Source organism: Pelophylax lessonae, assembly GCF_965119305.1.
Source record: "Pelophylax lessonae genome assembly, chromosome: 9".
In the NCBI taxonomy this organism is placed as follows: domain Eukaryota; kingdom Metazoa; phylum Chordata; class Amphibia; order Anura; family Ranidae; genus Pelophylax; species Pelophylax lessonae.
In genome coordinates, this window is record NC_138776.1 from 270694411 (window position 1) to 270709339 (window position 14929).

General features: G+C 45.5%; 4 protein-coding genes across 4 annotated transcripts in view; 1 reads left to right on the forward strand and 3 right to left on the reverse strand.

The window, feature by feature from the left end:
* Positions 1-3435, reverse strand: part of LOC309564066 (uncharacterized protein) — a gene marked incomplete at both ends in the record, with an annotated part of 30261 nt that extends 26826 nt beyond the window's left edge. The window contains 2 exons of the mRNA XM_082268692.1: positions 3172-3295; positions 3382-3435. Coding sequence (XP_082124818.1) covers positions 3172-3295; positions 3382-3435 — 178 coding nt within the window. The remainder of the gene's footprint in view (positions 1-3171; positions 3296-3381) is intronic.
* Positions 1-14929, reverse strand: part of LOC309564464 (uncharacterized protein) — a gene marked incomplete at both ends in the record, with an annotated part of 826241 nt that overhangs the window by 643568 nt on the left and 167744 nt on the right. The window contains 1 exon segment of the mRNA XM_082269094.1: positions 10516-11029. Coding sequence (XP_082125220.1) covers positions 10516-11029 — 514 coding nt within the window.
* LOC309564057 (uncharacterized protein) overlaps positions 1-14929 on the forward strand; it is a gene marked incomplete at its 5' end in the record, with an annotated part of 455352 nt that overhangs the window by 223372 nt on the left and 217051 nt on the right. The window lies entirely within an intron of this gene.
* LOC309564067 (uncharacterized protein) overlaps positions 11374-14929 on the reverse strand; it is a gene marked incomplete at both ends in the record, with an annotated part of 29531 nt that continues 25975 nt past the window's right edge. The window contains 3 exons of the mRNA XM_082268693.1: positions 11374-11397; positions 13972-14037; positions 14422-14519. Of these exons, the coding sequence (XP_082124819.1) occupies positions 11374-11397; positions 13972-14037; positions 14422-14519 (188 nt within the window). The remainder of the gene's footprint in view (positions 11398-13971; positions 14038-14421; positions 14520-14929) is intronic.

A 14929-nucleotide genomic window follows, 5' to 3' on the forward strand; every position in this document is an offset into this window, starting at 1 on the left:
ACCTGCACCCAAGTGGAACAGAGTTCCTGAAGATGTTGCTCTAATGCAGAAATTACTTGCGGAACAGATGTATCAGGCAACATGGATGGCTGGAACTCTTTGTTCACCATAAACTGAGATAATCAGGAGGCGGCATTGATTGTTCTATTGTGAGCAAACTCCACCCAAGGTAACAGGTCACACCAGTGTTATGGTGGTCAGAAATATAGCAACGTAAGAACTGCTCCCAGGCTTGGTCGGCCCATTCTGCGGCCCCATTGGACTGTGGGTGATATGCAGAGGATAAGGAAAGCGGAGCTCCCCACTGTGCACAAAAGGCTCACCAAAATTTGGACACCAACTGTCCGAGATGATAACTTTAGGTAACCCATGTAACTGAAAGAACTCTCCAGTGAAAATGGATGCCAGTTCCTTGGACACAGGCAACTTCTTTAGCGGAATACAATGTGACATTTTGAAAAACGGATAATCACCATAAGAATAACGGTGTTGCTATGGGAGTTGCGTAAATCCATAATAAAATGAATAGACAAGTGGATCCAAGGCCTCTCTGCACTGCGTATAGGTTGAAGGAGGCCCACTGGAAGGTGTCGTGGTGTTTTATTCTGAGCACACACAGGACAAGCGGCTACAAAGCTGGTTTCATGAGCACGGAGACTAGGCCACCAGCATTGTTGAGACATAGGCCATATGTCTCAACAATATGTCCATACGCCGTTGATTTTTTCCTGGGTGCCCAGCTGTCTTAGGTGAATGGTAGGGCTGGAGGAAAATGGTGCGGAGATTCTCGGGGACAAAGCAGGGGTCATGAGGTTTACCAGGAGGAGAATGGATCTGAGAGGGCATCAGTCTCTCACCCAAAGCTGAAGTGAGACTAGAAAAAAATAGCCAAAATGCAGTCCGAAGGTATCACAGGAGTGGGAACAGACTCCATTTTGGAAGAGGAGGAAAACTGTGGCAATAAGGCATCTGCTCTTATATTCTTTGTATCAGGTATGAATGAGACTATGTAATTGAAGCTTGACAGAAAAAGGTCCCACTGAGCCCTTCCAGGAGATAAACGTCTAGCCTCAGACAAGAATGAAAGATTCTTATGGTCAGTCAAAATGAGGACCAGCACAGTAGTACCCTTGGTGAGATGCCTCCCTTCTTTAAGAGTTAAAATTATGGCTAATAATTCTCTATCCCCAGTTTCAGAATTTCATTCTGCTAGAAACAATTTTTTAGAAAAGTAGCCACAAGGATGGATAGAACTCTCAGGGGTAGGAGGTTGAGACAGGAAAGTGCCTACTCCAGTGTCAGACGCATCAACTTCAAGAATGAAGGGTAACATGGGATCAGGATGTTCCAGCACTGGAACTGCAGCAAAAGTGGCCTTGAGGGATTCAAAGGATTTAATGGATTCTGTGGGTTGCCCAATTCTGTGGGTTGCCCCTCTTTTCTGGTCACACAGTATCAATGAAGGGGTTTGACCAGAAAAGAGAAATTACTCATAAATTTCTGATAATAATTGGCAAAGCCAAGAAAATGTTGTAGAGCACGTAGACCTATGGCCGAAGCCACTTTAAGACTGCAGATGGCTTCTCTGGGTCCATCGAAAACCTGGCAGCACAAATGACATAACCCAAAAATTGAACCTGTTCATGGAACTCGCATTTTTTCATCTTGCAATAGAGGTTGCTTTCTCTCAACCTCTGTAGCACATGGGAGAGACATCTGTGTGGAGGTTCTCTAGGGATTTAGAATATATGAGAATATCATCCGGGTAAACCACCACACATTATGGCAGCATATCTCAGAAGATATTGTTAATAAAGTCCTGGAAAACTGCAGGAGCGTTGCAGAGACCAAAAGGGCATTACGAGGTATTCGTAGTGTCCGGTCCTAGTATTAAATTTCCATTCGTGGCCCTAATTAATCCTCACAAGATTGTATGTCCCTCGTAAATCGAGCTTAGTGAAGACCTTTGTTCCCTTGAGGCAGTCAAATAATTCCATTATCAATGGGATCGGATAAGTATTTTTAACAGTAATGCAAATGAGACCCCTATAATCGATACAGAGACTCGGTTCACCACTCTTTTCTTTCCCCACAAAGAAAAAGTCGGCACTGGAAGGAGAAGAGGATTTGAGGATGAACCCCTGGGATAGTTAAATCGCAGCATACTTCTCCATTGCCTTCTCCTCTGAGACAGACAAAGGGTAAACCCGGCCACAAGGAGGAATGGCACCGGGGTTGAAGGACAACTGTGCGCTCAAAAGGCGGATGTGCCAAAATAGCGGCCTGACCTTTGTCAAAGACATCACAGAATTCATGGTACTCTTCTGGCAATAAAGAGACTGAAGACGTGAACATGATCTTAATCACTTTCTAAAAAGATGTATTAGTGCATTGTGGGGACCATGACAAAACCTCAGCATTACGGCAATTAAAAGAGGGATTGGGCCTCTGTAACCAAGGATAACCAATGACAACTGGGTAATGAGGAAAGGAAATGACTAGGAATTTGAATTATCTAATGGTGAAGAGCCCTTACAGCCATGGTCAATGGAGTGGTTTCATGGGTCACATGGGCAGGCTGTAGAGGTCTCCCATCAAAAGCCTCAATGGTAAGTGGGGAGGCACGAGGCTGCAGTGGTATTGAGTGCTTCAACAGAAAGTGCAGTTAAAATCACACCTTTAAGTAAATAGCAAAAAAAACTGTTCAGGAACGTAGTCAAAAACAGAAGCCGGGGTTTGGATGCCAGAACAGGTAATCAGAGGAGTAAGGATCAGAAAAACCATAAGTCAGCATAGTCAGGCGGAACAAATCAGGAACAGGTATCGGAAGAGAAGTCAGCCACGGCAAGTCATACACAGGAACACACTGGAGAGCATAGACCACGCAAGGGCAAGGAGGAAATGAGCTAAGCTACCTAAATAGCAAAATGGAGTTGGCTGTAGGCTGGACTAATGAGGTAGATAATGGTAACCAGGTGAGTCACTGTGGTAACGAGCGGCTGGTAATTAACGACAGCTAAGCAACTTCTGAGCTCTGAAAGAAAGAGCTGCAGGAGCCCAGCCCTGACACACACTGCCTGAATACATTGTTTCTATGTGTTTATCAGATGATGGAGGATCTAGGTGGAGCCTCCGTACTGCTCTCTCCTTTACAATAAAGTCTCCTCTTACCCGGTGATGTGAGGGGCGGCTGATTCTCCATCATGACGTCCTTGTAGAGATCCTTGTGTCCTTCTAAATACTCCCACTCCTCCATGGAGAAATCGACAGTGACATCCTGACACCTTATAGGAACCTGACACACACAATGATACAGTCACCATCAAGACCCATCCCTTGTCTGTTACTGGATAATGTCCCAGAATTCCCAGCACCGCTCACCTCTCCTGTCAACAGCTCCATCATCTTCTTGGTGACTTCTAGAATCTTCTGCATGTTGTGTCTCTCGGGTTTTATGGAGTCACATGGAGGCACTGTGATGGTCATATGATCACCTGACTTCAGAAGAGGAAATCTCTGTATTGGAGAACCAATAGGAATATCATGTTAGAATCCCAGAATCCTCCTCACCTCTCCGGTCAGGTCTGTGTTTTATTAATAGATATAAGAGTGATGTCATGTGACCTCCCAGAATCCCCCTCACCTCTCCGGTCAGCAGGTAGATGATCTCCAGGGTGAGGTTTAGTATCTTCTCAGTCATGTGACTCCGGTCCTCCTCCATCCTCATTCGTTCTGTCACTCGATCTATACAGGTTTCTGTCTAGACAGGTAAGGATAAAAATATATATGTAAGAGGAGGAATGTTCTGACCCTGAAGGGGTTAATCTAGGTTTCCACACTATATACGTGTGCATCATCATCTGCTGGAGATAAAAGACATCACAGTGACTATGGAGGAAGAGGACGAACATGACGGGGGGGGGGGGGTTACTGGGAATAAATAGAAAATAAGATCTTATTACCTCCTCTTCTGCCTCTTCCAGCAAAGTCTCCGCTCTACTTCCTCCTTACTCACCTCTCACCCGGAACTTCCTATTAATACCTGACATCACTTCCTGTCTTGGTAGAAGTTTGATCACCACCTTGTGGAGCTCAGAGGTACTGCAGCCCCGAGAATCATCTCATAGTGTGAACACGGCCTTGTGCTGTGTGTGTATGTACTGTATATCTTTATAGATGGGGCTATCTCCACTGTCACCGGGGGATAAATTACTGCCTATTACCATCACACACTCATCCCCCCCCCTTTCCTGGCCAGGCAGGCTGCATGATTGGATTAACAGTTTGGTGTTTATTTCCTGATTGACCTCACACATCCTCCAATGACAACTCATATGACTAAGCTCATGAAGACCACAACAAGCAAATAGGTGGCTCATTATCAGGGCTTGTTTTCCCAGAGAATAGGTGCAGGAACTGCCCCTTTCTCTGCCCCTACCCAACTCTGAGCATGATTCCTTGGTTCCACCCTCTACCCACCTCCAAGCACCATTCCTTGGTTCCACCCCCTACCTACCTCCGAGCACCATTCCTTGGTTCCACCCCCGTACCCACCTCCAAGCACCATTCCTTGGTTCCACCCCCTACTTACCTCCGAGCACCATTCCTTGGTTCCACACCCCTACCCACCTCCGAGCACCAATTCCTTGGTTCCACCTCTGAGCACCATTCCCTGGTTCCACCCTCTACACACCTCCCAGTACCATTCCTTGGTTCCACCCTCTACCCACCTCCGAGCACCATTTCTTGGTTCCACCTCCTACCTACCTCCGAGCACCATTCCTTTGTTCCAACCTCTACCCACCTCTAAACACCAATTCCATGGTCCTCGGAGGAATGGGTGGCACAATCTGAAAAAGACCAGTAAGCAACCTCTCCCCCAGAATTCAAGGTCTTTCCTGCCTTTTTGGATGAGGACTCTCTTTCCCTCTTCAATGCTTTCTGGACTCCGAGTCAGAACTGCAGGAGCAAACCTCTTTGGAATTAGACACTGACTCTAGAATTGCAGTTTTCTTTCATGTTTCAATGTCGGCAGACATTTACTCTAAAGCAGGAGGCCGGACTAAATGCAGCTCATTGCTATCAAATGAAGCTAGCTTTTAAAGGATACAGTTTAATCTCTTGCAATGCAGACAAGAATGTCCAACTTGTAGAATTATTCTTTAGGATAGAATCAATATTCTTCACCCCAACTTCCATTGCTTTGGAAGAGAGGCAAGGGTTAAGGCAGATTCACAGGCTACAACTGCAGACAGATATACCCCTTAGGGATAAGTCTAATACATAAAGTTACCACCAGAAGACCCTAAACCCCCCAAAGGACCCACCTAATGATCATTAAGGAGTATACCCCTGAAGGACACAGTATCCCCTAATGGCAACTCCATGTATATGGCTAAGCTCATGAAGGCCATGTCAACCAAATAGGTGACTCATTATGCTGGAAAGCCTCTTTCTCTCCACAAGTGCCTAATCTGACATCCTGCAGTACAGGTAGAAGTGTCCTGGTTGGGGATTGAACTGAGCAACCCAGTGCTGCAAGGTGATGACCACTAAGACATTCTGGTGCTCTATCCTTCTGTTCAATTTGCACCACTCTTCTAGCATGAGCTTCTAGATTAAACATCATAGGGAAAAAAGGCAGTGCTCTCCTTTGGAAGTGCTAAAAATACTGTATTTATCGGCGTATAACACGCGCCTTTTCTCCCTGAAAATCGGGCGTAAATAGTGGGTGCGTGTTATACGCCGACATTTTCATTTGGCTGCCTCGGAAGGAAAGGAGGTGGGATGAACACCGTCAGATTACATAGAGCATGGGTCTCCTGTGTACTCAGCGGCCTTTGCAATACGAAGTCCAATCCTCTGGACTGTCATTGGACCAGAGTTTTGTCTATCATAGGAGCCGGGAGGCGGGACTTTTTATTAAAGATGTGAAAAAAATGGGCTAAACCAAAAAACTGTGCAAATGAATAAAATAAATAATCTAAAAAGTGATACAGGTGGAATAGCTCCCACAGTGCAAGCTGCCACATAAACGTAAAAAACGTGATGAGTGAAAAAAGAGAATAAATTGTAGCGCTCAACAAATGTAAATCACAGTGAATTCTTAATTAAATCAACATCAATCGTACAAATGATAAAAGTCTCTAGTGTCCAAACAATTGGGTCAACCAAACAGCCAATAATGGAAACACAGACTTGATAGGAGTGATTCTTTTAGAAAAAGCCTTCACCTCCACACGATCACCCAGTGAGATGTATAGGTACCGCTTACCAGAGCCACTGGACCCTTTAATTCTAGGGGGTCAAACACGCTGTATGAGCCTCATTAGAATCTTGTGCATCCCATTTTCTAATAGGTATATGTACAACAGCCAGAACGATGCCACATTCAGAAGCCAAGCCATAAATGGTAAGATAATAAACACGCTCTCATGGTGCAGTATTTCTCAATAGGAAAGCATTTATTTAAGGTATATTGCACTTAATACAATCAAAGTAGATAAAAGCCTTAAAAAATCGGAATCGGTGGCTGGGAATAGGAGACGCCGCTCCACCCCTGCGCTCCTCAGACCCGGAAGTGTATGGTCTCACGTTCCCGACGTACAGGGTTGTCGGGAACGTGAGACCATACACTTCCGGGTCAAATATGCACCCAGTGCAGCTAACATACATTTACATTTGTTGAGTGCTACAATTTATTCTCTTTTTTATTAAAGAGGCCGCTGAGTAAATAGGAGAACCGTGCTCTATGTAATCTGACGTGAGGCTGCAGATGGGCACGGATCTGGCTGCATTTATGAGGCTGCAGATGGGCACGGATCTGGCTGCATTTATGAGGCTGCAGATGGGCACGGATCTGGCTGCATTTTTGAGGTTGCAGATGGGCACGGATCTGGCTGCAATTATGAGGCTGCAGATGGGCACGGATCTGGCTGCATTTATGAGGTTGCAAATGGGCACGGATCTGGCTGCATTTATGAGGTTGCAGATGGGCACGGATCTGGCAGCATTTATGAGGTTGCAGATGGGTACTGATCTGGCTGCATTTATGAGGCTGCAGATGGGCACTGATCTGGCTGCTTTTATGAGGCTGCAGATGGGCACGGATCTGGCGGCATTTATGAGGCTTCAGATTGACACAGATCTGGCTGCATTTATGAGGCTGCAGATGGGTACTGATCTGGCTGCAAGGGTGAGGCTGCATTGATGGGCACTGATTAGGATGCATTGATGGGCACTGATTAGGATGCATTGATGGGCACTGATGAGACTGCAAGTTCTTTATTTATACGCCTGTGCGTGTTTTATGCCGATAAATACAGTACTTGCATTGCAGGTACCTCTGCAGAAAGGGAGGCCCAAAAACCTGCTTATAGACCATCCTCATCTTCCTTTTAGGAATTGAAGAGGGTTAAATTGGTCACTTGACTGATTCTGCAAGGGAAAAGCTTGACATCAGAGTTGATAGAAAGTGTCCATCAGTCAGCTTCCCATACACCAGCTTTATGAGGCCTGCAGAAGGGCTGACAATCCAGGAACAGTATCAGTAAGGAAGATGCTGCCCCCCTCCAGCTATAACCTGCATAGAGCAGCCACAGAGGGATTAGCACAAAGACCTGACGCAGTAAGAAATAAATCCATGATAAACAGACACGGTGCAAAGGAGAACTCCACATTGTTAAGAAAAAAATATTATACCATATATAATTGCTACTCTAGCTATGTAGTAATTAAAAAAAAAAATCGCAATTCAAACTACGGCTGCTAAAGTCTCCTAAGCGGTCAGAAAAGACAGTGTAACAGTTGTTTGATTGCTGGGTGAGAAAAACCCGTAAGGGGTTCATTACTGCTAAAGGAATACTGACACTGCAGCTTCTCACATCAGAGCACCGTCCCAGCAGGTGAATAATCAAACAGACCCTGCCATACAGATGTAGAGCCCTCCTAGGTAGGTGCTAGAATGAGTGGATATAGTTTTTGTTTTCTCTGCCTAACAGGGACACAGCTCATGCTGTCTTGATGTTTCACACTGATCCAATAGCCATGGAGTATATTGGACAGGTGGATGGAAGCCTGGCAGATGAGAGCATGGATGTCTGTACAGCCCTGGCCAATTAGAAGGGGATGTGCCCCAAGGCATGCTGGGTACCTGCATTTGTATCTGAAGAGAGCATGGGCTCGTAGTCCAGTCCAGTCTACCTCCTCTAGGGAGAGAGGTCTAAGTGGGGAGGGGGCTGCTGCCTCTCCCTTGCAGAGGCTGCCAGGCAGCCTGGGGTGGGCGACCTGAGGGCCTAAAACATTGAAGTTGCAAACCCATTGGTCCTTACGAGGGCTGACTGAGGGAGGATGTCTGCGGATCCTGTCTGGTACTACTGAGTAAGACTGGTGTGTGTGCTCCTAGAGCCTTGTGAGTATAGACCCCCCACAGGGGATCCTTGGGACTTGTGCTGTTGGATCCTCCTCTGGGTGTTAAAAGTCAGTTACTGGGTGCAAGCTAAAGGAGACACTGGCTAGTGTCTTGAAAAGGCAAGGTTCACTGAGTTCCTTCAGCTACAAAGGGACTTCTTCATCCCATACAGGTGCTTTATGGTCCTGCAGATGATCTGCGATACAGTTCTATTGAGAGAGTTGTCCTCACCTGTGAACAGTTATTTGGAGAATCCCACTAAATCCCTTCTCTTATCCCAAAAAAAATGTGAAACTACAGATGATCACAAGGAACCACTGTCATATGTGTGGACTTTAAGGGCACAGCATGAGACAGATAACAACTACATGGATTTATCCTAAAATAACATTTATTGATTTATCTAAAACCAGATCTCAATAAAATGAGGAAACTGGCCCCAAACTGAGCTCAGCTTGTACACAGGAGATCAATGTCTCCTACTAATATCACTCATGTACATCATACATATATAAGGATAAGATGATATATATCATAAGGTTCGTGTAGGTATAGATATTTCCTCTGTTCACAGGTCAACACATTTCGCACAAGGCTTCTTCAGGACCATGAAGATGTACAGACAGTTTTCTCTTATAAACAGACTCGATATTAGTGTTTCATAAACATAGAACATAATCTGTATTGATGTACATCATAATAAATACAAACATGGCTTACTAGCACACAGCCTTCCTTCAAACCCCCAACAAACTAACCCGACCTGGGGCGGACACAGGGGGAAAAATTGGACCAAAATGTGTTGTATATATTAGGTATCTGTCCTGATGATCCTAGGTACAAGATAAAATATATATGTGTAATAGTGTGAGGAGTAATTACATTCTCTATTCTATATCTATTCATACGGAAAGGAGGAAGGATTATCACCTTATGAGGATAGCAGGTTGGTATACACCGGATGGAGTTTATACTCCCATAAAATGTTGGTGTCTCTCTCTATAGGGGTCACCTAGGTATATGATCAAAGCCCATCTTGTTTATGACTCATAGTTAGTGTACTCTTATCTTTAATAATGTAGGTTTCAGCCTACCTGTAGGTTAGGTATATCTCTTGGATATACTTGGATATACCGCCTCTTACCTATGTAAGAAATGTCAAATGGAGGAGGAGCCTGCAGTAGTTATTTTATCATAAAGGATTTTTCAAAAATTGTGTGTGTGTTTTTATTACTTCTTGACACTTTTTGGTGAATAGGTGTGCCATAACACCACCCCGCTGATAGCTGGGGACTCAATGACCACTCGGGACATCCTGGAAGACTTCTGGATACCAAAGGAAGCTCCTGACATCCCGCACAGCTGTCCAGCACCAGACCCGCCCACCAATACTTCCAATAGGTAGGAAACTTCATACAAAAATGGTCCTATAAGTGAGGAGGACAAAAAAGGAACGCAGCCAATGGCTTATCCTGAACATTTATGGGGGTGGGGTCTTATGGGGAGGAACGAGGGCGGGGCTACCCAAACGTATGCTGCCATGGACATCTGTCAGGAAAGCACATTATGGCCACTAGATGGAACTGACCATTATAGGAAATCCCAATTCACCATGACTGGGGGAATGCGGGTCACATTTCATCAACACATTTATAACAACCAGATCTGTAAGTGTTTGTGAAATCTTCCCGCACAAAATGTACTCAGCCAATGAAAGGTAAGGACTCCATTTTTATTTTTCTCCTGCTATCAATGGCCAACACGGGACAACACTTCATCCATGTCTTTGGTGATCTCTGATCTCCTTATGAAGTGTTTCTTACATGATGAAGATCAGCCATGGAGTATATCTGAGGTGTATATCAGGGTGTGCTTCTTCCCCACATGTCCACCAACATTCATATAGAAGACATTTCCTGCACTCAAGGCACAAATACACCTCCAGGGTTGTGTGGGACCCCTGATGTACAGGAAGACCGGGCTTCAGTGCTGAACAATTCCCTCACTCAGGAGAGTAAAGTGGCTTCTCCCTCGTGTGAGATCTCTGATGTGTGGAAAGATGGGACTTCTGTGCAAAACATTTCCCGCACTCAGGACAGGAATACGGCTTCTTACCCGTGTGAGATCTCTGATGTTTGGAAAGATCGGACTTCTCTGAAAAACATTTCCCACACTCAGGACAGGAATACGGCTTCTCACCGGTGTGCGATCTCTGATGTGTAGAAAGAGTGGACGTATGTGCAAAACATTTTCCGCACTCAAGACAGGAATACGGCTTTTCACCAGTGTGAGATCTCTGATGTGTGGTAAGATAGGACTTCCTAGAAAAATATTTCCCGCACTCAGTACAGGAATACGGCTTCTCACCGGTGTGAGATCTCTGATGTGTGGAAAGATCGGACTTATGTGCAAAACATTTCCCGCACTCAGGACAGGAATACGGCTTCTCACCCGTGTGAGATCTCTGATGTGTGGAAAGATCGGACTTATGTGCAAAACATTTCCCACACTCAAGACAGGAATACGGCTTCTCACCAGTGTGCAATCTCTGATGTGTGGAAAGATAGGACTTCTGTGAAAAACATTTCCCGCACTCAGGACAGGAATACGGCTTCTCACCTGTGTGCAATCTCTGATGTATGGAAAGAGCGGACTTGCATGAAAAACATTTCCCACACTCAGGACAGGAATACGGCTTCTCACCGGTGTGAGATCTCTGATGTTTGGAAAGGGTGGACTTATGTGAAAAACATTTCCCGCACTCAGGACAGGAATACGGCTTCTCACCGGAGTGAGATCTTTTATGCACATTAAGATTGCCTTTGCAACGGAAACTCTTCCCGCACTCAGAACAGGAGAACCTCTTATCTGTTGTAAGGACAGCACCGTCCCTCACAGTCTGAGGTTCCTCAGGATAAGAGGAATACGATGGTCCGGCACTGTCCCTCACAGTCTGAGGTTCCTCAGGATAAGACGAATACGATGATCTAGCACCGTCCCTCACAGTCTTAGGTTCCTCAGAATAAGAGGAATATGATAGTCCGGCACTGTCCCTCACAGTCTGAGGTTCCTCAGGATAAGAGGAATACGATGGTCCATCTACACTGTGTGGTGTCGGATGGACATTTGAGGTAGCCGGGTTTTCTCCTGGACTATACTGTGTGATGTCCTCATCTTCTACTTTACAGTCTGGAGACAAAGTGAGACAATCCTCTGAGGTTTTCCTCATCTCCCGTCCATCTACTAAAATAGAAATACAAAGATTATTACTAGACATCAGCAGATTGGTTCCCCCAAACCAGGACTCCGCCCACATCAGACAGCTTTGTCTCTGAGGATCTTACAATTCCCCCCCTCAAGGTAACTAGTAAATGGGTCCTCTGATCTCCTACTCATTCATTTCTTTATTCATGGACCTTAGTCAGAGAGTGAGGAAACAACGAGAACTGTCTTTTATAGGAGTGACAGTGATGAGGGGATTATAGGACGAGTGTCCCCTCCCCCTCTATCACTCATTGCCATCTTCCCAACACAAGAAGTCCCGCACTTCCTTATTTAGTCCATGATTTAGTCATAAATAACAGCGGGGCTGAGCCCCACCAGAGGTCAGAGAGCAGTGGTGTATTTAGGTTTTGTGCTGCCCTAGGCCTGACTAAACTTGTGCAGCCCCTAATTTACATATGACCCACCCCTTCCTGTAAAGGCCACGCCCTTTACTGTTTTCGACCCGCCCTCTCATCTGTGAACCACAGACCACAAGTCTATCAGTGCCCATCAGCGTAGCCTCATCAGTTCTCATACGTTCAGCCTCATCAGTACCCATTTGCGCAGCCTTATCAGTGCCGCCTCATTACTGCCCATCAGTGCAGCCTCATTACTGACCATTTTATGGGGGTGCCAGACCGATTATCCTCCTGGACTCTGCCCTCTGGCCCAATTCACCCCATAAGACTGGCACTATATTAAAAGTGTAGCGCAATCCTGCGGAGACCCGTTTCATGCGGGAATCGGGAGGAGGCTGTTTTTTTTTGTGCAGGGTGCAGCTTTTTTGCTGCCCCCCTGCAAAGTGCCGCCCTAGGCCTGGGCCTTGTTGGCCTAGGCCAAGATACAGCACTGTCAGAGAGTGAGGAAGGGGGGAGAACAACCAAGATGAAGACTGGACTGATCTTGAAGACCATATATATCTCTGGGGAAGTCCATTCAGGAATGCAACACATCAGATGGGAGTGGTTTGAAGACATCATCACGTTAGGCAGAGTGCCCTCAAGTTACACTGAGACTGATGCTTGGGGAATCTGCAGTGATTGGGTGTATTCAATGCTGGATTGCTTTTTTAACCTTGTGAGTGCTTTTCTTATCCATGTAATAAATATAACAGTGAGCACTATGGAGTCTCTTTATCTCTAGTAGCAGGAGCTGGCTACCTAAAGAGGAGGCTCCGCCTACATGTACCTGAAGGTGTGTGATTTCATGCTGGGTGTGTCCTCTTGGTATGGAGCAATGGGGTCCATCTGAAGAGGTGAGAGTACACCAGGAATTGCAGAGTGGCGCACTGTCAGCTTATTCTCCGTGACACCAGAAGGGTGGATTTGTGGCTCATTCATGTTTACTGTGGATTGTAAAACTGTTTGCGACTGTTCACCAGTGTGCGTGTCTTTTCATGTCTTTTCTTCAAGTGTTTGTGTGTTTGTGTGTAACAGTGTGTGCATTGTATAGATAGAATATACACGGCTCAATAAAAATGAAAGGAACTCAGTGACTTGGGTGTGAGACTATACAGACATATCCCTCCACCCGGCACAGCCAGCAAATAACAGAGCAAGTAACCCCGGGAGAATTGTTCTGTCAGAGATCTTGCTAGACCCGGGCATGGGGCAGAAGACCCAAGGTACATACCCCAGGGGTCTAGGCTGAGCAACGTCTATGGTGAACATCAACATTTTACTGCCAGCTGAACCCCAGAATCTCCATAAATCCAGTCTAGAGACATAAATTGTGTCTGCAGCACAGAGAAGGAAGATTATCCGAGAGAAATACAGGAATACAGGACGGGGAACACAGCTAAGGAAAGTGACCAGGGGATTACAGGCTGATATCACCCAGTCCCCGCCCTACTCTGGACCAATCAGTGAGCAGTATGGGTGCAGGAATGTATTTAGTGTTAATGACCCACATGTGCTGATCTCTGTAGGAGTGTCCTCCTCTATAAATGTCCCCGTTATTCCATCCTCCTCCATAGACTGCTGATCATCCCTCACATACGTCTCTTCTTCTTCTGCTTTAACCTCAAATTCAATATCGATTGGATCTCCACTCTAAACCAAGAAAATAAGAGAGAATATCATCTGGAAGATATAAGCTTACATAAAAAACACACACATCCCCTCCACAAGTCCATGTTCTAGATACTCCATCCCACCAACCTTGTAATAGTGAGGGATGGTGTGACCTTCCTGTGTGGAATTCCGGGAATACAGAGGACGGGGACATCTCTCTGGTGGGTTCCTGGTATTAGGTGGCTCCATCATATTCTTGTGTCCTTCTGAAACCTCCTCCATCACTCCATACTCCTCATCCTCCTCTATATACTCTTCTTTTACAACAATTTTATCCTTGGAGTTTTCATTCTGAAAGATATAATAAAATATTCATTGTAAAAAAACACGATTGCTTATAAACCATATCTACCAATAATTATCAGACATCTACCTGATGATGGTGAGGGATGGTGTGACCTTCCTGTGTGGAATCCTGGGAATACAGAGGACGGGGACATCTCTCTGGTGGGTTTCTGTAGCTGGATGACTCCACCATGGTGTCCTGGTACAGATCTTTGTGTCCTTCCTCCATCACCCCATCCTCATCATCCTCCTCTTTTATTTCGTCTTTAACCTCAACTTTAGAATCTCTCAGGTTTGCACTCTGAATATATAATAAAAATGACATCAATGGTAACAATGTAGATAATGTACAGATCCTAATGATACTATCAGTGATTGTTCCTCATCTACCTGATGATGGTGAGGGATGGTGTGACCTTCCTGTGTGGAATCCCGGGAATACAGAGGACGGGGACATCTCTCTGGTGGGTTCCCATTACTGGAACCATCTGTAGGAAAAAAAATAACAGTTCAGGAATGTAGTCAAAAACAGAAGCCGGGATTTGGATTCCAGAGCAGGTAATCAGAGGAGCCGGGGTCAAGAAACCAGAAGTCATCATAGTCAGGAGAAAAAATTAGGAATAGGAAGAGAAGTCAGCCAGGGCAAGTAATACACAGAAACACACTGGAGATCATAGACCAAGCAAAGGCAAGGAGGAAATGAGGTCAGCTGCTTCAAAAGCAAAAAAGGGGCTGGCTGTAGGCTGGACTAATGAGGCAGAAAATAGTAACCAGGTGAGTCATTGTGGTAACAAGCGGCTGGTAGTTACCCGACAGCTAAGCAGCTTCTGAACATTGAAAGAAAAGAGCAGCTCGCTAACTATCTGGAGCCCAGCCCTGACAGTACCCTCTTCCCCAA